This window comes from Enhydra lutris, unplaced genomic scaffold (genome assembly GCF_002288905.1).
Source record: "Enhydra lutris kenyoni isolate GAN:26980312 unplaced genomic scaffold, ASM228890v2 scaffoldscaffold41, whole genome shotgun sequence".
Lineage (NCBI taxonomy): Eukaryota > Metazoa > Chordata > Mammalia > Carnivora > Mustelidae > Enhydra > Enhydra lutris.
This window is the reverse complement of record NW_019154125.1, coordinates 6,055,063-6,078,289: the sequence shown is the minus strand read 5'-3', so window position 1 is coordinate 6,078,289 and position 23,227 is coordinate 6,055,063. Positions and strand designations below refer to the sequence as shown.

Genomic DNA, 23,227 nt, shown 5'->3' with positions numbered 1-23,227 from the left:
AGTAACATTCTCTTACCCTCAACGGGAGGACTGCCCTGTTTGTGCCTTCCAGCTTTCCAAATTATAATTTGGGAGAGGAATGTTTGTATGGCTGTGTTTTGGCTCTGACATTAGAAAAGACTAGCTTTGCACCAGAGCAGTTTACATCATGATGGTGGAGGTGAACTGTGTGCCCTTTCCCCAGCTGTCTGAGAGTGGGTCACTCTGCCTGTGGGTCCCCAGGGTGACGAGGCAGCGGGGGGAGGGGGTGTGGGCAGTTGTGATGGGCAAGGTGGGAGATGACACCTGCCTGGGCTAGAACAGTGGTCCTGGGCTTGGAGAGGAGCAGCCTTTGGGATTGTCTGCTGGTTTGTTCTTCCAGCTTGTGTTGGGCACTGTGGACAAAGGACCTTCCTTCTCGTGTTGCTTAGAGGAAATGATCTGTAGCGAGGTGGGGTTCTGTCTCTCAGTCTTCAGTTGATTTGGCCCAGGCGGGTCTGAGCCATGTCAGAGGATTTGTTTGCAGACGTTCCAGAACACGTTCCCAGCTGCATATCTTCCGGATGTGTGTGCGTCCTGGCCATTTGTGTCAGACATTGCCAAGGCCTCCATCCACTATCTCATGTAGACCTCCTAACGAATCTTGGAGGAGGACAGAATTACTAACCTCCCTTTACAGAAGAAGAGACGGAAGTGCAGGGAAATGGAGTGGCTTGTCCCAGGTCCCAGACAGACAAGGTTCTACATGACAGAGTCAGAATTTGAACTGAGGTGTGTCTGACCCTCATCAGTGCGCTAACCCACCATTCTGCATTACACCTCATTTGTTAAAAATTCTGACTTCAGCTTTTTCTGGGGACAGAGCAGTTTTAATACAATATTTAGTTGAAAATCCAGTCGAGCTCGTTGCACAGTAGCAAAGGCAGTTTAAAGATCAAAGTAACTTTATCTTCTCCTTGATTGTAATGTCTTTGGGTTGGACAATGAGGATTTTGTAGCTTTTTTTGACTTCTTGACATGTTTTTGATTTGTATATTGATGTCATGAGAAGATGTCAGCGTAGAAATGCTTAGCTGTCTCTGAGCAACGTTAATAGCGCAAGGTCCAATGAGTTTAGAAATCTTTCAGTAATCAGATCTGGGGTGAGGGCTTCCCTTGGCTACAGGCTTTTTCTTCCGAAGCATGTGAGGAGGTCTTGTCTGGCTTTTAACAGCCTTGGAGGTTCCACATAGTTCATTCATGGCAAGGGCAGATGGAAAATCATTAGCACTTCTCTCCTTCGGCAAGTTGCTATTTCATCAAACCTGGGCTCTGGTGGCTCTAAGACAGTAAGCCTTTTTCCTCCTATAGGATAGTTCACACAGGGTGCCGTAACCCCACGAAATTAAATTGTGTACTTCGCTCTGGTGCAGAGAGGTCACCGTGCAAAGCACCGGCTGCCGACTTACTTTACCTGGCAGTGGTTCAACTCTGTGACAGGCCTACCTCTGATTTAAACAAATTTGAGAAATATGTAAAGTTTTGGAAGCAGTTTTGCACTGATTTGATAAAAGAAACCACAAAACACTGCAGCGCAGGTGTTGAGAATGTTTGAAAGCTGATTGAGGGAAGCAGATGGCTTTAGTCAGTGGCATCCAGCCAAAAGAGCAGGTGCTGGTCATGTGACCGCTGGTTACCAGGGTAATCTGATTGCTCTTGGCGTGCAGATGAAAGGAAAGGGGCCCAGCGTTCAGCTGTAGTATTGTATAATTTGTGGCAGTTAGAGCGGAAATAAATGCTGGAAATGGAGCCTCATAGTAGGGGAGACTTCTGTCCATGTGTAGCGTAAACACTAGGACAGTTGGATGAGGAACCGTTGTATGGATTTTTTCTTAATTTAAAAAATATTATTTTTTCCATGAATCTTTTGGGAACTTCAAGTTTTTCGGACACTGCCTTTTTTAAAAAAAATTTAAATTAAAAAAACTCTTTAAATCTAACTGCCCTTTGCTGTAAATCTTGAATTCTTGTAAGTTACTTCCCTATGTGGCTATTTACCGTGCTACAATGTTCACAAAATAAAAACAAGCTCTGAGTATTTAGAAAGAACTAGTTTAGGATTACCAAATATTTTATTTACTCATGATAGAAATTTTAGGTGAGTGATGGATATTTATTATACTAACATACTACTGAAATATTTTACGTGATATGTTTTGTTGAAATAAAAGTGATAGAGATGTCTTGGTGTCCTTTGTAGTAGCTGAGGCTGAAAAAATGCTGTTTAATGCATTCTGTCAGCATACTTTTCTGGAATTTACAAACTTCAATAAATAAACTTTTTAAAGACTTTTGAAATACATCTTTTTTTCAAGTTTCTTAGAATTTTAGGTTTTCCAGAAATAATAAATATAATCATTACCGAGGTTAGATGAATTTAAATGTTGGATAACATGATAATGTTAGAAAACCTTGGGGCTTGTTTGGAAATTGGAATGGAAGATACCATTAAATGTACGTTCTAAAAGAATGTCAAATGAAGGTTCTAAAGGTAATGGTAAACTTAAATAAAAAAAAAAAATTTTTTTTCTTAGAGTTCATTCATGTCTTTTGACTTATGTAACATTCAAATCCTATTAACGTTTGACAGAAACATAGTATGGAACATGCACTTTAATTATTGGGGTCGCCTTGCTATATTTTTGTATTTCAGAGACCTAGCTTTTGAAGGAGAGGCTATTGTGACTGCGTCAAAAATGCCTACCACCAAAACAAAGATTATTTTAAAGAAGAAGACAGCATTAAGTAAAATTATATAGAACAGGAAATTGCCATATATTTTGTTATATTTTAAAAGGCTGTCATTGGATAATAATATAGCTGGATGACATAATAGAGGACACCTAGTAGTGTTGGTTATGAAAAGGACTTAAATAGGAGTATTTAAAACTCTCTGCAAGAGACGCAAAGAAATGATCATTATAGTCTAGTTTCCTGAGACATTTAAAAAAAAAATCATTCCGTACCTTAAAAACTTAATAGCAAAACTACTTCTTGATCTGATTTTTCCTTATGGCTTGGTGTATCAGCAGGGATTTTGCATTGTCTAGAACAAATGTACTCCAGGTGGTATTAGGAGTTTTTGCATGAAATTTCTTTTTAATTAGGTCAGATATTTGCCAAAGGTCATCAGTGTGGGGTTTTGCTGTAAAAACTTAATTGAGAGTGCCATTTAACTATAAATGGCCAACGTGCATCGATTTATCAGTTGTCATTGATACTTTCGGGATATTAATGCGGGAAATATAAGGCATGGGGACATGTGGAAAACCTCATTAAAAAGTGAACACTAAGTGATCCACTTTGAATTCTAGTAATAAGAAACCTGATTCAGAAGCAAGTGCTTTGAAGAAAAAGGTCAACAAGGGAAAAACAGAAGGTTCTGAAAATTCAGACTTAGACAAAACGCCCCCACCATCTCCTCCTCCTGAAGAAGATGAGGACCCAGGTGTTCAGGTAATACCATCATTCTGATCCCGAGCCTTGGTTATTTAGCATGGGTAACTTTAGCTGCGTATCAAGTACACTAGACCTCCCCTGTCTTTGTTATAGAGCTGCTTTAAAGGTGGCTTTATTGTTATCTGGAACACTAGAGCCATAATGGTGAGAGCTGGGGGCCAGCACGAAATTAGACCCCCGACTTCTTGGTTTTGTCATCTTTGACCCCGTGATAAAGAAAACGGAGGATCTTCATTTACTTCTGTAAATGTACCTTTTGATGTTGATGTATATATTAGTGTTAACACATTGTTGATATATTGGTTCGTGTAAAGCTGCTTTCACATTTCTCATTTTCTCTGACGTTCGGTTGCTTGTCAATTCTTTTATTTTGCAGAATTAAAAAAACCAACGTGTAATCTGTAGCTTGTCTTAAGGTTTGTGACATTTGAGGGCCAAAGTTGAGCTTTATAGTCATGTAATAAGTTTCTGTGAACAAGTTTGTGACTTTCTGGAAGGCAGCGGTGCAGAACTTTTCAGTATTACATTCTCCTGACTCTTGGAGAATTTTGTAGGAAGCAGTTGAAAAACTGAAATAAACATTTGGAATTTAGATTCTTGCCTGTAGCACACTGCCTTCACTGATTGGACTATAAGGTAAGAGGCCCTTCCACGTGACTGTTAAAAATTATTTCCTTGTTACGTTCTCTGGAAGCATGCCAGTATGTTCCACTGGGATGGCTAAGAATGTCACTTCAGTGAATGACATCTAAGTTATCAAGGAGCAGTTACCGAGGAGCCCTGCTTGAATCAGAAGTCTGCCCCTAACCGCCTGCTTGCCTTTTTCTGAGTGTTTGGTCCACTCAAAGTACTTGCTATCTGTACTATCTACCAAGCCGCTTAAAAGTTAGAAAAGAAAAAAATATGCCATTTGTAGCTCTCTCCTAAAGAATTTCAGAAAGTTAGGGTTTTGTTTTGTTTGTTTAAGAGATTTTGTTTTTGAATAATCTTTGCACCCAATGTGAGGCTCAAACCCACAATCCTGAGATCACGAGTCACGTGCTCTACTGGCTGAGCCAGCCAGGGCACCCCGTTTGTTTGTTTTTTTAGTAGAACTCCCTGATGTCTAAAATGTCACGGAATGGCTTAAGCTTAAGAGGGCCCAAAAAGGAGAGGAAAGATAGAGTACGTGTGAATGAATGTGGTTTGGTTTGATTCTTTAACTAACTTGTGATGCCTCTGGCCGTTTGGGTAAATTTTCTAATTTCCTTTTACACATCACTGAAGAGATAGGAAAGGTAAGTGGATGTCTTTTTTTTTTTTTTTTAATTGCTTAGGGACTTTTAAACTAAAGTATTTGGATGGTTTTAAATTTTATTTTTATGCGCAAGGGTGTTTTTTCCTGCATCATGTTTGCTTCAACTAGGGCCTATATGGCAGTAGTATTTGGACAACATTAAACAGATTTATTCACACAGGTCAAGAAAATTCCATTGTTTCCTCACAAATAACGCTGCTGTTTCTTAAAAGTGTTTGTATTTATAGAGACATAGTTAGACTTTATGAAATACTCATTTTTTCCTTCTGCATTTCAGTTCTAGAAAAAGGCCAGTCTGTTCAAAGGAACATCAGTGCATCCTTTCTAATTGGCTAGTGCATAACTGTTGCAGGTTCAGTAGCTCATATAAACAACCACACAGGGTTTGACGGCAGGTCTTCCTCTGTGTCCTGACACAGGAAGTGATGCTGTCTGCTGTTTGTTGTTTCTTCCTGTATCCTATGCATAAAGGGCTAACAGTTCTTGGTTTCTGCGATTGGTTTAAACTAGTAAATGCCATATAATGTAAACTCAAAATTGTATCTCAAAGTACTATAGTGGAGAGATATTGAAAACACGTGTAAGTCTTCTCTTTGGTGTAGCCATGTTAATTATATGCAACTTTTCTAAAGCAATCCAAGTTTAACAAGTTGGCCTATTATTTTAGTGTCAGTTCAGAAGTTTTGAGTTATGGTTAATTTAATTTAATTGTATTTTATTTTATTTATTTTTTCAGATTTTATTTATTTGAGAGAATGAGGAGGGCGTTGGGGGGAGGAGAGAGAGAAGAAGGCTTCCCATTGAGCAGGGAGCCCAACGTGGGGCTTGATCCCAGGACCCTGAGATCATGACCTGAGCTGAAGGCAGACACTTAACTGACTGAGCCACCCAGGAGCCCCTTGAGTTATGGTTAAAATGGAATGTTTATGCTTTGTCTTAATTCATGAAAATCTTTTAAATCATAATAGTTTAACAGACCATAATAGAAGCATATTATGTAATAAATTTTATGTTGGGAAATTGTAAAAGGAATTCCGATACCGCAAGTAAGTGAAAGATCAGTTATTATTTAGAAGGCAGAAAGCCATAATAATATGTTAAATTTTCAGAAAAAAATTGAGTTCTAATTGTATTTTGGGGATTTTTTGCTCCTGTGAAGTGACTTTGTATCCACTTCTAACTGACCTCATCACCACTACATAGATTTGTAATACCAAGTTGATGTGAGGACAAACTTCCACACGTAAAACAGTTACGTCCACCAATCATAAATTTCTGCTCAAGAAAACAAAAAGCTTCCTGTTTTATTGTACTGTAACATTTCTTCAGTAGTGATATTTAATGTAAAGGGGATTTGTCTTAGGCTCCCTGTAGGCTGTTCAGTTACTTAAGCTGGAACGAGTACTGTGACATGACCCCAACCAGGGCAGCCTGATAAAACATCACAGGTGCATCACTGGTAGCACATTCCTCCTTAGGTTAAGGACGACAAGAGGAAAATATAGATCAGTCCATTTCAATTTAGTTAAATTGATATATTAGATGAAATACAGATATTATGCTGAATTTTATAAAATTGAAATATTGTTCCTCTTAACAGCCTTTTATATCTAAAAGAAATGGACAGTTGAGAAGTAAGGGGTGGTTAACTGGGCACAGGAGCAGGAGTTGGGAAGAGAGATCAGCTCTGTGAAGAGAGAAGGGAAGCTGTGTGCAGCATAGTCTGACCTTGTAGCCTCAGTGCTTTCTGATTTTTTATTTTTTGGAAAGGTGGAGCTAGTTAATGATGACTTTAAACCTACTGATTTCATTTGACATTCATATGTACCATGCACTGTTCTAAATGCTGTCAGTAAATTCTGTTGTGTGATCTAAATTGCTTTATGTGATCTTCAAGTATACTTATGACATAGTTAACTATCATTAACCCCATTCTGCAGACCAGGAAACTGAGGTCCACAAGACATGTCCAAGGTCACATAGTGAGAACCTGGGCTAATTCAGACACTCAGCGCTCATTTTGAGGGCCCACAAGTTCAAACTGCCTTGGTGGTGTGGGGAAGGGTCACAGATGGCAGAACCCCTGCTGACTTTTGCGGGGGCAGGGGGAGGTTCCGCCTCCCCAACCTGGAATTGGTTCCAGGCGGGGCTGACAAGGAGGTTCAGAGGAGGACCTCTGGTCCATGTTACTACTGCTGCTGGTCTAAGCTGCTAGGAAGTCTGTTACTGAAAGGTTATCCCACAAACCTTGAGTCAGAAAGGTGCTTTGCCCCTCTGCAGTCACAACTGTGTTAGGACTAAGTGCTCATAGTCTCCAACAACTCATCTGATGGTCATATTATATCGAGTTGGCACTGTGAGCTGCCTCACAGTCCCTCTTGAGAGCAGAGAGAGCAGAAACATTAAAAAACAAAACAAAACAAAAACAAAACTGTCTTACCCTTTGAGGCAAGGTGCTAGGCTTCCTTGGTCCTGACTTGAGCCACGAATGTCCTTGCTTATTCCTCCTCTGTTCTGCATGGTGGGGTGACTTGCCTTTCTGCCTAACTGACCAACGTTACAATTCATGAGTCTCTTTAAAAAGTTTTATTTTGGGGGCTCCTGGGTGGCTTAGTGGGTTAAAGCCTCTGCCTTTGGCGCAGGTCATGATCCCAGGGTTCTGGGATTGAGCTCCGCATCCGGCTCTCTGCTCAACAGGGAGCCTGCTTCCTTCTCTCTCTCTGCCTGCCTCTCTGCCTACTTGTGATCCTGTCTGTCAAATAAATAAATAAATAAATTTAAAAAAAATTTTTTTAAAGTTTTATTTTGTAGTTCTTAGTAAAAGGTTCACTAGTGTTACTTTTCTCAGTATTTTTATTCATTCGGTGTGCTTCCTAAACTCATCTACAAGCCATAATCTTACACTTAACAGTGATTTAAAACTTACACATGTCATTTTATAGTTATGTTAGCTTTTATCAAATACACATATTAATGAAAAGTTATTCCTCCCCATTTTTCATTAACTCACAAAACTAATTCTTCATCAGAAAGATCTAACAATACAGGATTATTTTGAACAAAAAGTGTAAAACTCCTCCTGCTCCATTCACTTCACTCCCTAGAATTGATAGCTGCTAATAATTTGTTATGTGTCTTTTCAGATTTTTTTTGTGTGATTGAAAATGTAAACATACACGTTCAATTTTTTTTTTAAGGAAATGTGCACTGAGTCATAGAAAAGTACACAAAACATTCAGTGTCCTTGTCTTGAGTTTATGTATTGATGAGCCACACGAAGAGATCTTAAATAGAATTATAAGCTACTTCTTATTATGTGACTTGCTTTTCTTTTTATTTTACAATTTATCCTGCAGCTCTTCTGAAGATCTAAAAGTTTAGGTCTAAAAAACAATTGTGGTATCTTGCAGCCATTCCGAAGATATGTTACGTACCTGACTAGAAGCGTCATTGCTAGGTCAAAGGGTGGGCATGTTTTAAATTTTGATAGCCATGACCACACTGTCCTGCAGAGGTGGAGTGGGTTCTCTTGATCGTGGGGTGGGAGGGGACCTATTTTGCCAATAATCTTACTAATACCTATTAGTAATAGGTAATAGTAATAGCTATTACCAGGATTTCACATTTTCATCAGTGTGGTAAAAAAAAAAAAAATTAACCAAAAAAAGTAAAATTACTTTTCGTAGTCATTCATTATTACTTCTGCCATTCAGTACTTCATCTCTTCAAAAAATTTCAGACTATTGCCAAAATTAAAATGCAGACCTTTTATTTAAATGGCCCTCTGAAGTACTATTTCAGTATTTATGTGGAACTTTATAATTTGCAGGTTATCTTCTAATGCCTTCACTTTTGCAGACCTTTTATTAGAGGAAAAATTTTAAAAAACATACAGAAGCAGAGAGAATAGTAAAAGGAATTCCTATGTAGCTGTCATCCAGCTTCTGTACTGTTTTCACTTCTGAGCGATGTGCCACAAAAGTAAAGAATCAGTTATGTGGTTGCTTATAGTCCCCAGCTGAAGGTCTGGTAGCTGGAAGCAGCCCAGCCTCGCCCAGTCCCCCGTGGCTGACTCCAGACTTCCCCCATCTCCGTCATGTTCACTGCCACTCTGGTTTCTTAGGCAACGTACAGGCTTAAATTCATCAGCTTTTCTTCAAGATTAATTAAAAAAAATGTACATGTATATCGTACCATCTGAAAAGTTATAAAGAGCATCAGTGATGGCTTTTTAAACCTGCTCTGTTGGGTTTGTTTGTTTGTTTTTGTTTTTGTTTTAGAAGAGACGTTCCAGCAGGCAGGTGAAGAGAAAGCGATACACGGAAGATTTGGAGTTCAAGATTTCCGATGAGGAGGCAGATGATGCGGACGCTGCTGGGAGAGACTCCCCCTCCAACACCTCTCAGTCGGAGCAGCAGGTCAGCGGCCCTCCCATGTGGTTCTCACGTGCCTTGGAGAAGGTGGACCGGAGAGCTCCTAGCTGGAAGCCTGGGATTCTGAGCCGGAGAACATTCAGCTACTGTTGGCTGACGTGCTGTGGGGCCGTGCTTGTGCAGCAGTACCTTTTAGAAAGCCCTGCTTGCTGAAACTTATTTCTGTATAAGCCTATGATATGTAATTTGACACAGTTTTGGAGAATTAATGGTCTGTGCTGAGGAAGAGTCAGAGCTAGGATGCAAGGAGGGTGAATTTACCTCTGAAGAATTCAGGGCTGCAGCTTCGGGGACTTTAATAAACCACTCAAGCTTGTCTCCTGCTGTTAGGCACCGTCGGAACCCCTTTATGAAATTACTGCCTTGTAGTACCCAGCAGGGCATACTTTATTTTCTGTGCCATGTAAATGATGGATAAAATAGTTTGTATCAAATATGGGTAGTAACGTAGGATTGATTATTGTAAAGATCTTTTTTTTTTTAAATGCCCTTTTGTTACCATTACTGTACTTCAGTTAACAAACTGGTAACCCGTTGCAAAGTATATTAAATGCAGTTCTTTACTTTATTAGGTAATCTGTGCTATGTTAAGTTGTTATATAACGTTTTATGTGACCAACATAGATGAAAGCTGCCTACAATAACAAAATGATGAGTATATTTACCCCATGGGTATAGATGAGGAGAAGTTATACCTTTGACTGCTGTCCTGCGGAGATTATTTTCTCTTGGCGGCTGGAGTTTCTGAATGTTCTCTGGCTTTAGGGACCCACGCCAGTCCACGTAACTAAACCGCATAATCATGAAGTAATAAACACAGATCTTCCTTTTGCCTTTCTGGAGAGTGAGAATCTTGTTCTTTTCAGTCATATTTCTTCCCACTGGCGACTTTGAACCCAGTGGTTTAAAGGGCAAGAATTCAAAGGGGATAGATATGCAAAGGGAATGATTTCTTATTTTTATAGCATGGAATGAAAGATTTCCATTTGGACTGATTTATTCTACTTTTTTTTTTTTATTTTGTTTTGTTTTGTTTAGGAATCTGTTGATGCAGAAGGTCCAGTGGTAGAAAAAATCATGAGCAGTCGTTCAGTAAAAAAACAGGTAAGCACCATTTGGAGTGATCCAAACCTATGGTGTATGTCTGGCTCTTAAATTGTTTTTTTGCTTTATAATTTCCTTTAAAAAATGCACTAATGTACAACAACCGTTATTGTACAACAACACTTTTGGTGATATTTCTAATCCTGTTTGATTTACTAGCCAAATATAAAGCTTTGGGGATATTTAGCCCCAAATGAAATGGAAATTTCAGTCAGTGCTTTATTACACCATTTAGAGTAGACAAGAGACTCAGACGTCACCAAAGAACTGTATAGGGCTTTTAGAGGCATAGTCGCCTTTTTCAAAAATATTCATAAAAATCATAGACATGAATTTACCCCTCATCTCCCTTAGGAAAGTTCCCTGCCTGCCCCTGCCCCCCCCCCAAGATGCAGGTTTATCATTTTAGTGAGCAGGTGTTTTCTCATACTTTTCATAACATTCTTCATATCCAGTTAAAATACTCATTAATATCTTTTATTTGTCATTGTAAAGGTGAGACGCAGAACCGCTTCCAGTGTAATTTTTTTTTTTTAAAGATTCCTTTTTTTTTTTTTTTTTTTTTTTAAGTAATCTCTACACCCAGCATCAGGCTTGAACTCACAACCCCAAGATCAAGAGTTGCATGCTCTTACTGACCGGGCCAGCCAGGTGCCCCTTCAGTATAGTTTTTAAAGATAATATTACTTTCTTCAATACGATTTCTTCAAAATTAGTCAAAATTTATGTTGGTCTTGCAAAGATGAACTCTAAGTACCTCTCACGAGTCTGATAACTTTGTCACCGAGGAACATATATCCTCAGTGACAAAGCAGTCCAGTAACACTGCATTTTCTTCTCCTGATCGAGACTCCCCCTTTCATCCCAACCATCTCTCTCCTGCCCAGTTGGAGGAAGTATTTTATTTTGTTTGAAGAACTGCATAGTCATCGAGATGCATCTCCATATTCCGGCATACTGTTTCCGGTGTCCTGAGAAAATGGTGCCTTTACATACAGGGCATCTGTCTTTCAGCTTGAATCATTGTCAGATGCCATTCTTTATTCATATTTGCTTTCCAGGGTGGTGGAAAATCAGCCTTTCTTTCTTTTTTTTTTTTTTTTTTTTTTTTTTAAAATGTGAGATGTATACAAAATGTAACTTCCCATTGAGGGAGAGGAGGCGTGGAGGAATCCGTGAGACCCCAGGCTTATCAAATAGGGAACCTTTGCTTTTCAAATGCTACTGTCTGGAGACCCTTGAAAATGGTATTAGACCAGCAGGGCATTTCTCTTTATCTTTGTTGCAGTACGGTTTGCTTTTCTATTGTGCTATCAGAGTGTGGATTTTTATCAGAATATGCAACTCTAGTTCACATGAAAATAATCAAGAATGACATATCAAGATATTTTCAAATACACTCGTAGGGGATAGCAGGGGTATATTGGAGTGGCTTTCTGTTGACTCTTTGAACGTGACGACTTCCTCTCTGATAAATTAAATGATGAAATTTCAACCAAATTTCCCACCTGTTCAAGCAGAAATGAGCGCTGTTTAACTCATTAGAAAGGTTGTGTTTTTGTCCTGCTAATGACTCTGGAACCGGTAATTTGCGAATTGTAGATATGTAGTAAAGTTTAAATCCTTGACATGCTTCAAAGAACAGTCCCCTTCACAGAATTGAAGTGACTTGTTGGAGTAAACAGCCTGTGGTTTGGATGGGATGTAGGGCTTCTCACCTAGTTGATGGTGCTTCAGCAGACACGCTTGGCAGGTTTGGGGGTGGACATTGTAATTAGCTCTATTATTCAGAGCTACCTAGAGTGCGGGTTATGTAGGACATTGCTTTTTCTTTCTGCTTTGCCCACTTTAAAACTCATTTTCTTTTCTCATGACCCTTGAGAGGTAGGTATCCTTGGTTAGGAAATAGGTATTTTACCATTTACAGACAACCGGGGTGGTTTTCTCATAGGAGGTGAAAAATCACTTGATTTTTATAGGAGGGTAGAGTATTTGTTGAGCAGGTGGGAATTTTCGGATGGCAAAGATGAACAGAGAAATTGCCCCGGAAGGGGAGGGGAGCCTTGAGGTGTGGTTTAAAGTACGGACGAGATGTAGAGCCCATTGACGCGTCATGCTTGTACGTGACTAGTATTTCATAAAGTGTGATAAAAACCGTCTGAACGTTGTAAACATGAGCAGGTACCAACTTTTTTCGACTGGTAGTGTTCTTGAAATAGTTACTTTAGTTATCAGCTTTATTAACATTGGAGGAAAGTGTGGCAAATAGAAACAAAAGGAAATTTGAGATTTTCCTGTGGCTTCTAGCTATGCCTGCTGGTCTGCATCCTCTTACCATGAATAATTAAAGAAGTAGCTATGAGAAGGGGCCTTTATCTCCCCCTGGCAGCGCTACAGAAACTCGCTGGGAGCTCTCCGAGCGTACCCTCCATGGTGCTGACACATAGTGGGGACTCAGATGATGGTTTTCCACGTCAGTTGACCTCATCGTTGTAGCCTGAGAATCATTTCCCATTGTGAGGGAGTCATGTAGATGCAGAGCTTATCTGGCAGGGTCTCCATGATTCAGCGCCTCGTGCTGACTAGGGATGGCTCAGGCCCGTGTGTCATTCTAAACTCACGTTCATGTGCGTGAGATCCAGCGGAAGGGATGTCACTGATTCTTGTATTTGAATTTTATGGTATATTTAAGAATGGACTTTTGGACTGTACAACGTTTTAATTCTTTCGTTTTCCACATTTAGCCCCTCATGTAGCCCTTTCTGCTTGGAGCCATCTGTCCTTGGGGAATAATGATTCGAATCCTTTTTGTATCGGAAGGCCAAAAATAGTTTTAAAAGTGAATTCTGATTCTATTTCGTGGAATTCTTTGTTTCTTTAAGTTATCCCATATGTTTTCTTAAGAGCTAATTTTAAATTCCAGGGTATTTGTTTTAAGCCTCTTCAGCTGAACCCACTAATAACAACAACAAATAGTATGTAAAGCAGGCAAAACGCTTCATCGCATTTATTATGTCCTCTTTTCTCCGTAAGTGAACTATGATTTGCTATCTCTGGTAGAGTAGAATCAGTTGGGTCAGGAGGAGGAAATGATTTGTACCTTTGCTTTATTGATATATCAAGGTGCTTTCTCTTTCTGTTGTAAATTATGTAACAGCATTTTCCCTTTTGGCACTATAGTTTAGCTTTGAATGCTTAGGAAAGGTCATTCATTATTTTAGGCTGCAGGATTACCACTTACTGGATTGCTGTTGTAGAATCCAGGTGGCCAAAGGTGTCGATTTATTATCTGGTCAAGGTTTCTGGTTCCTGTGAACGATGGGAACAAGTATAGCTTAATATATTTGTAACTTCAAATTTCATATGAATAATAAGGATTTTCATAGACTAGCTTTGGAGTCTAATGAGATAAACACATTTTTGTTAAATATTCCATTAAACACATAAAATTACTTTAGAGAGCTCTCAAATTTAATAGTAGTTGTCCAGAAAATAAATCTGTCGGTTCTTTATGTGCACGTGCGTGCATGCGTGTCCAGAAGTAGTGCTATGAGTCAGTTATTCATTGGTTATGCCCATTATAGGACAGTGTCTGAAAGTTGGACTTGGGGGTAGTTGTTGGGGCTGTTTCCAACTATCACCAGAGGCTGGTCAAACTGCCATTTAGTGAATAATTAAAGTGGTGTTCCTGAGGGCTTATGAATTCACATACTTTTGTTAATTGTTTTGCTATTAATAAAGCAGAAGAGGTCAGCAAGAGCGTATTTATGGGAAACAAAAGGTACAAAACAGCTCTACTTACAGCTCTAGGGGCAAGAAGGTGATCCAGTATGGGCGGACACATAATCAAAGAACAGGCTTATAATTTGGGACATCCAGAAGAAATAGGCCCTGGTAGAATTTTACACCAGCTCCCGGGGCTACTACAGAATGCCTTGGAACCTAATTGCTGCCCCTCAGACAGTTCTAGACCCTCTTATTAGGCATTCCCGCGGCAGGCTCCTAGAGGAATAGCTGATCGTGACAAGAAAATGGGTATTGATGGAAGTCCGGGACAGACAGCTGATGGCTGTGAGTCAGAGCTTTCTGGCAACAGGACTCGGACAGAATGAAAACTATCCCTCTGGTTCCAGAGTTGACCCCGTGTACCTTGGTGCCCACTTGGAAATTAATGGGCCGGTGAGACTATTTAGAATGTGATGGGAAAGACAGTATAGGAGGAAGGATTGGGAAGAAGGAAATCAGGAAATAAACCTTGTGTTTTTGTTTTGTTGTTTATTTTGTTGTTGTTGTTTTATTACTTCAAAGATAACGTAATTTTGAAACACCCTTTCTGAATTGAAAGAAATATAATCAGCATCAAAAGAGTAAAAACAGTAGACCAGATGTTTGAATTCCATTCTAGGACTGAATTTCATGATAATGCTATGACAGGTGTTAAAAGATCTAGGCTCATCCTGGCTTTCCCTTTAGCCTGGTTGTCTTCTGACTTGTCTTGGCCTTTCTACTGGAATAGCCAGTTGTGTGCAGAGATAATACATTTCAAATGACTGCTGAAACGTGTGAGTAGAAGAGGTAACATTGGGGCTCGAAAAAAGTAAAGTGGGGGCTGGATGGATTGTCACTTGAATTGACTAGAACTTATTTCTAAATTGATTCCAGATTTATGATGCTGGTTCTTGAGGGTATCTGGCAAACATTTCTTTTCCTATTTTGGACAACCGAACATTTGGGGTATTGATGGTGTTCTCTATATGTTGGTTAAAAAGCTGTTTATGGTTATGATCATTGATAGGTGTTAGGTTCGAACCAGATATGAATGGGCTTTGACCACACACTTGAATATCCTGTCTTCCAATTGCTGATCTCTACGCAGGTGGAAGAAACAGTGTAAAATTTAGATTTAACTGATAAAAGTGAGGGTTTTAAAGAAAAGTTGAAGTTCACAATCTTTGATAGCAGCTTGCAGATTAGGGATCGAGGGAAACTGTAGCCTCTTGGAGCAGATCCTGTGCCTGCTTGTCATCCAGTCTAGAAGTCTTTGCTCCTTTGTTTGTCCTCTGCCATGTTCCTGCATGCCTTAATTTTCTCCGCAGCATCTCTGAGGCAGCTTCGCCAAGTGTGACCCTCCAGGCAGGTTTGGGTGCACTTGTAAGAGTGTAAAAGCAAGCCCTAAACCTCTGTAAGTGGTGTTTACATTTCATCCCTGATTTATCTGATCCAATGTTCCAGGAGAAAATTACATATTATGACTTGTTTAACAGCCTAAAACCAGAAGGGAAAAAAATATTGAAAAAGATACTTAAAATATCATTTGAGCGGTATCTCCTGCATACACAGCAGTAGGTGGGATCAAGGGAGATGGTGTAGATAATCTTACCACCGAACTCTTGATTCGGCTGATGCGTATCACGATTTTAACCTTACCTAAATGTAGTAGTTGGAGTGTTAATTTTATTTGGCTGCTATGTGTGTGAGACATCTTGTCTGAGAGATTTTAATTGTACCATTGAATAAAACTAAAACTGTGAATTGTGATGCACTGATATTACAGCAGAAGAACAAGGTTTAGTTTTATATGGTTTCTTGTTTAGAGTTATTAACTATATGGAGGAATAAATGTCTTTTAAATATTTTAAAACATTACAAAACCCACAATGTAAAGTTGCCACGAGGCAGCCAAAAATAATACATATGGCATTCAGGAGAGCAGTTGCTAATTGGCTGCTGCCTGAGAAAATGGTACACTTGGCGTCTACTTAACACTGTGGGTTTGGCAGAGAGCCAGGTTTGGGGTCAGGTTGTTGTGAATGAAGCTGCATGTGGTTAGGGAGGAGTTAAAATGATTCATGTCGTAGGAGCTGTAGCCCATCGAGTAGCAGCATGGGCCTAAGTGCATGAGTCCTCATCTCCCTGGCGGCCTTCAGCTCACACCGTGCTCATCCTCACAAGAACGGCCCGTGCTGCCTTGGTCCTGCCTGTTTTGTGTTCCTTTGGGAGTAAATCATTACTTTTGGATTATTCTGATAGTTGGTTTTAAGCATGTGCCTGAAAATTTTCTTTTGTTGCAGAAGGACTCTGGAGAGGAGGTAGAAGTTGAGGAATTCTATGTGAAATACAAAAACTTGTAAGTAAACTGTGATTTTTTTTTTCTTTTAATCGGGATCCCCAATTAAATTCTAAATAAGGATTTAAAAAGTAATTGGAAAAATGAAGCAGGAAGTGGGAATTTTGGTATGGTTTATTTAGTGCTTTGGAGGCCATTGCTTACTAACTCTTCTGTCTTTGAAATTTCATGAATTTGATTTTTCTGGAAAATGTGTGATTGGTATAAAAGTTGACTAGCTTTCATGTATAACCAAGAAATTCTTTTCAGAAGGGATAAAACCTCCTACAATAAGAGAAAAGTGAGTTAAGTAATATTTGCGTGTCCTCTGAGAGTGACTCTTCCTCCTCTGCCAGGCACTTGAGTTGAGATGTCTACTGTCAGGGGAGGGCTCTAGAAAATCATGACATCATTCACATTTTGAAATGCAGTCAGCTGTGATTTTGTTTGTCTCTTTTTGTTTAGTAAATTCGAATGCATAGCCTTTAGGAAGCTGAATTAAGAACACAGTGAGTTGTTGTTGTTTACCGTAGACTGAAGACCAGACTCATTTTGAAAAGGCAGTGTGGTTGTGGGGCTTAGTAGTCATCTGGCTGAAGAAGTTTGCGGCCTTTTTCTAGTCTAAGCAACCATTGCAGAACAAGGACAAAAATCTTCATGGATGATGTAAAAATTAAATTTAAAATGTTCAAGGCAAGGAACCTCAAGTACCGTATTAATAGATTCTAGAATTTAAAGAGAGGCTTCTGGGAGTTGCTGTCAAAACAGCCTAAGAAAATTTACCCTACTCTTAGAATGTGAAAGCATCGGGCCCATGGTTTCTGTCACCCTCCCTTGTGGCAACCGGCACTGTGTTACTAAACTAATAGAGTTGTGCGCTTCTGAGCAGGACTCCTTCCCAAGTGAGAAGATGCAGAAGTCTCTTGCCAGTGTCATTGGGGGAGTGCAGTGACATACAGTGACATACAGAATACAGCAATAAAAAAATGCTTGGTCTGTATTAGACGGGTGTTGTCATCATTTTGTACTTAGAGCAAGATGAGTGTGCACATGTAGAGATGATACATATGACATGACTTCCTGCAGGGTCATTTGAGGGAGGTGTCAGGATCAGTGAGGAGATAACTAAGTTAGCCAGGGTGAGTTCCCTAGTAGATTTATCAAATCAAACACAGAGCAGAGAAGTTTAAGTATTGATTCCCACAAAATGGCACCATCAGTAGGCATCCATCTAGGACAGCCTGTAGAAGTGGAGCTTAAGGGGCTTGACTGGTTCGTGACTAGGTACCGCTGCCAGGCCAGGGGAGACCTGCCATCCTTTGTCGGTCACGGGAGATGATGCACATGTAGTTCTGAAAAAAAGCTTTTCTGTCTGATAGTATTGCGTTCTAAGGGAAATTAAAATTTCCATAAAATTAACAGTTTCCGTTGACCTTTTATTTTTGACATAATTTCAGATTTACAGAAAAATTGCAAAATGGGATAAAGAATTCCTGTTTTCCTTTTTGTAATTAAAAAAGTATCTTCTGGAAAGATATTTTTGAGACTCTTAAATGTGCTAATGGTTGCTAAGTGGTGATTTACTAATTCTATCACCCATTCTAAATGTATTAGTTGGGTTCCTGCTGTAAGGGAGAATTTGACCTAAATTTGCTTCTTTGTAGCTCTGTAGACTTGCGGAGTCTTATTTTATTCAGTGGGCCATCATTATTATCATATCATTATTTATGATACGCTGTTTGCTCACATTATTCCAGGTTTGACGAGTGGGAACCTCTTCAGGCCAGATCCTATTTCCCTTTGCCTTGTCCCCATCCTTCTTTGAGCACTTCCTTACTCTCTGGCACCAGAGGATATTCCATACTCATGTTGTAATTTACTTCTTTAAGTCCTGGAATAGGTCATTTCTGCAAAAGCCTTGGTTGTTTCTACTGGAGAATGGCATTTAGAAACCACAATCTGAGTCCTAGGTGTGCTCATTACTGCAGGGGAGTCAGTGCTCCTGGGGCCTCTCTGTGGAGAGGGCTAGGTGGGCCCCCTGCACATGTCCATGCGTGTGCGTGCACGTGTATGCAATACAGGTTACATGTACACACATATGTTTGTTACACATACACACATAACTTCTGTGTACCTACGTGTCTACTTACCTAACAGTGATGAAAATCAATGCCTTTATAGCAATAGTTTTGGTTTTATGTATTTTTTTTAAGATAAATTTGACAGAGACACAGCAAGAGAGGGGATACAAGCATGGGGGGGTGGGAGAGGGAGAAACAGGCCTCCTGTCAAGCAGGGAGCCTGATGCGGGGCTCAATCCCAGGACCCTGGGATCATGACCTGAGCCAAAGGCAGACACTTAACAGCTGGGCCACCCAGGCACCCAGTTTTGGTTTTATTTCAGCAGCATGACAGGGTTCATTGAGTCCTTTCACCTTCCAATAGTAATGACTCCCTTCTTCAACCATGAGACACCTGGTTCTTATTATCTCTAATGTATTTGTTTATTTGTCAGTTCTAGAATATACAGGAAGTGTTTTCTAATTTACTAGATCATATTTTTTGTGAAAAAGAAGCCTACCAGCTATAAAGTTCATTCAGTGTTTAGAATTTTTTGTGCTTTAGCCAAAGGGTTTTTGGAAGCTAAATACTTGGTTCAGAATTTCCTTGGGTTAATTCTTCCCCTCCCCTTGTGCCCCTTTCAGGGTGGCTGTGCTATTTATTTGATACTCAGTTTGGTCTTTAGTTTCTATCTGTATCTGTATTCCATTTTAGCACCCCATCATTCTTTTTCTTTTCTTTTTTTTTCTTTTTTTTTCAAGATTTTATATGTTTATTTGAGAATGAGAGAGAGAGCATGAGCAGGGGGAAGGCCAGAATTTGGAAAGGGAGAGGCAGACTCCCCGTTGAGCAGGGAACCAGACACAGGGGTCAATTCTAGGACCCTGAGATCATGACCTGAGCCGAAATCAGACTCTTAACCTGACTGAGCCACCCAGGTGCCTCAACTACCCACCATTCTTGTTGATCTTACTTATTTTCTTTATTTCAAGTTCACAAAATACTCACATGGTTCAAAAGTCAGAACTTCTACATAAGGGTACTCAAAGACACATCCTTTTCTCTTCCCCTCAATCCCTCAATCCCTACTTACCTTCTCATTAATCCCAGATTTAGCCTTTCTGTACTTTTGGGCATGAACATGCAGATAATCTCTTTATGTATGTGTGTGTGTGTAAATATTTATACATAAAAATATTTTATACATATAAAATATTATTTTCCCCTTTTTTCTTACATACAAAAATAGCAATGATCACTAGATATTTGCACTTGGCTTTTTAATAATACTATATTTTGGAAGTTACTCAATATCGATCCATAAGGTCTTCTTCATTCTTTGTTACCGCTGTGTAGTACTCCGCGGCATGGCTGTATCATTGCTCATCCAGCCAGTCTCCTGTGTGTGTGGGCGTGTAAATGGCTTCCAATGTTTTATAGCTACAGACAATGCTATAACATATATTCTCATGCCTGTATATTATCAGATTGTTGGAGGCACAGTTTGAGGATGAATTCCTAGGAGTGGGGTTGCTGTATTCAGAGGAGAAAATATATGTAGTTCTGTTAGGTATTGCCACATTCCCTTTCATAAGAGGATGGCCCTCTGCATTCCTACTGACGATGTAAGAGACCACCTCTCTGCCTACAACCTTTCCAACGTAGTGTAGTGGTTTCACTTTTTGTGAGAAATTGCATTTTGCTTTTGATTTTTTTTTTAAATTTATGAATGAGAATATCTTTTTGTAAGTTTAATGACCATTTTTGTATTTTCTTTTATCAGTTGCATGTTCATGTCTTCTGCCCACTTTTCTGTTGTGCTTTCGTCCTTTTTCTGTGTTCTGTGTTGCAACTGTGCTTTCCCAGTTTCAGTGGTCCTTTGACTTTTTGTTTTTATTGCACTGTAAATTAATTTTTTTTGTAGTTACATTTATTAGTCTTTTCTCTTATTGGATATTGCTCTTGAGCCATAGCTAGAAAGCTTTTCCCTACCACCAGCTTAAAGAGGAATTTGCCATGTTTTCCTCTGGTACCTGCATGGTCTCATTTTCTGTATATAGGGGCTTAATCATCCACTTGGTGTTTATTTTGGGTATGGTATAAAGTATAATAATACTTGTTCCAATTTTATATTTTCCCAAATATTGTTCTAACACCATTACTGAAAAGTCCATCTTTATCCTGGTGATTTGAGATGTAACCCTTATCATGTACTAAATTTACATATTTATTTGGAAACATATTTGTACCTTTTTTTTTTTTTTTTTTTTTTTTTTTAAAGAGAGTGAGCAGGGGCAGGGCAGAGGGAGAGAGAGAATCTCAAGCAGGCACTGCACTGGGCTTGATCTCATAATCCTGAGATCCTGACCTGGGCTGAAATCAAGAATCGGGTGCTCCACCCAGGAGCCCTGTACCATATTTTAATCCTTTGGTCTGCCTGTCTGTTCCTGAGCCAGTAGCACACTGTTTTACTCATAAAGGCTTAAATTGTATTTTAATATCTGGTATATGTAGTTTCCCCTAAAAACTCTTCCTTTTTAGTATTTTCTTGGATGTTCTTGCATGTTTATTTTTATATATAAGTCAGTATTAACTTGTCTAGCACCATAAAAATGCTTGTTTATGGGACGCCTGGGTGGCTCAGTTGTTAAACATCTGCCTTCCGCTCATGTCATGATCCCAGGATCCTGGGATCGAGTCCCACGTCGGGCTCTCTGCTCAGTGGGGAGCCTGCTTCTCCCTCTGCCTGCTCTTTCCCTGCTTGTGCTCTGTGACAAATAAATAAATAAAATCTTTTTTAAAAATGCTTGTTTATGCATTTATGGATTTATGGTTTATGACGTTGTGTCATGCCATCTAAAAATAAGGATGTCTTTCTAGTTCGTTCAGCTCTATTTTTGTGTCTTTTGAAGGACTTTAAATATTTCCTTATATAAATTTCACACCTTTTTTGTTAAGATTTATGACTAAGCACTTAATCTTTGTTGATAATGTAAAAGAGGTTTTCTCTACTGTTGTTTGTGTAAATGGAAGCTACTGATTTCTGTGTGTTAATTTTATATCCTGGTATACTGCTAAATTATTTCATTTCATTATTTGAATTAGTTTTCAAATTGATTCTCTAGGGTTTTCCAATAATATAATCATACCGTTTGCAAATAGAGATAGTTTTATTTCTTACTTTCCAATTATTTTTCCCCTTGTTGTTTTCTCTTGTCTAATAACATTGGCTAATGCCTCAAATACAATATTGAATAATAGTAGAAGCAGTGGGCATCCTTGCCTTGTTTCTGATCTTAGTGGAGGAGGCCGTGGCTTTTCTCCGTTTAGTAAAACAGAGTCACTATCCAAATATTTCAGCCCAGTTTGCAAGAGGAAGAGTGACACTAAAGGCCTGTGCCCACGTTCCAGCCATACTGATGGTGCTGGAAAGGCATGTGTACCTCAGCAGACAGACAGTGTTGACTTGCACCCGTGCCTTTTTCTATCCAAGAAGGAGATTAGACTCAGTTATTTTTAAAATACTTGTTTCTTGATAATATGCAGAAACAGTATTGCGAATTACTTACTGGAAATTAGGAAAATACTTGAAAGTAGAAAAGAAAATACTTGCAATCTTACCACCCAGAAAATATCATTATCAACATATTGATGCATTTTCATCTAGTCTCTTTTCTCTGTGTGCGTGTGTGTACAGGGTTTATATCGACTCCTAGCCTATCAAGGCATACGTATTTAACGTCCTTATCTCCCTCAGTCAATTGTACAAGGACTAAATCAGTCCTACCTTTTGCATATTAGACTTTACATAAATATAAATGATATGATACTTAATATCGTAAGCCTTTCCCATGTCATTAATCATTTTTGACAGATTTTAGAATGCTCGGTAATTTCTAAGAGTAGTAGTACCTTGATTTTGAAATAGGTGCATTTTCAGGCACCTCATTTCTTTTTAATGTCCTCACCAGAAAGAGAGATAAGAGATAGTCCAGGCTATCTGGGGCAGGGAGAAAATGATGGTACAAAAGAATATTGAAATAGCAAACCAAAGAATGTCAAAGCTACCATAAAATATTAACTATATACCTGTGAGTCTCGGAGAAGTAAGAGGGAGGGTGAGAGTGTTCGAGATAGGGTTAGAGAGAACACCTGTGCTTGGAGCAGGCCGTGGTGAGTCTGAGGAGGAGGGCCTTGCCCTGTGTGAGGACCAAGTAGGCAGTAGAGAGCGACAAAATCACAGCGTTCCAAGAGACGGCATTTCACAGCTCCTGGAAGAGTGAGGCTGGGAGGGCGGAAACTGCCCACGGGCTGGTGGGGCATGGGTGTTCAGAGAATAGGTGAGGGTTCTCGTCCTTTGGATTGCTCTGGAAGGACTAAGTTATGTTTACCTTTGCAGTTTTAAATCAGAATTCTCTTAACTTGATAAAAACCTTTTATTTCTCAATTAATGATAAAAGGCTCAAAATGTAAATTCATAATTAAGGCCACCCTGTAGTGCTAATTGTTTTGTATTGAAGTGTAATCCGTTCACTTATGAAAACAGCTTTTGTTAGTAGGTCCTTTTCTTTTTTTAATGGGAGATAAATAAGAGAGCTGGAGGCTCAGGGCGGAAGACAAATTTCAGGCACAATTATTGATTTTTTTCTTATTCTCAAACATGAATAATTGTATTGAATGTTGATCAGCAGCCTCTATTAGTAGGTAAACCGCTTATTTCATTAATTATTTAGTTGATTTTGGGGGAAT

The 23,227-nt window shown here is 39.2% G+C and overlaps 1 protein-coding gene across 1 annotated transcript in view; it reads left to right on the top strand.

The window, feature by feature from the left end:
- The window catches only part of LOC111155368 (chromodomain helicase DNA binding protein 7), a 193,872-nt gene that overhangs the window by 115,118 nt on the left and 55,527 nt on the right, over positions 1–23,227 (top strand). The window contains exons 4-7 of the mRNA XM_022515513.1: positions 3,333–3,474; positions 9,055–9,192; positions 10,246–10,311; positions 16,383–16,438. Of these exons, the coding sequence (XP_022371221.1) occupies positions 3,333–3,474; positions 9,055–9,192; positions 10,246–10,311; positions 16,383–16,438 (402 nt within the window). The remainder of the gene's footprint in view (positions 1–3,332; positions 3,475–9,054; positions 9,193–10,245; positions 10,312–16,382; positions 16,439–23,227) is intronic.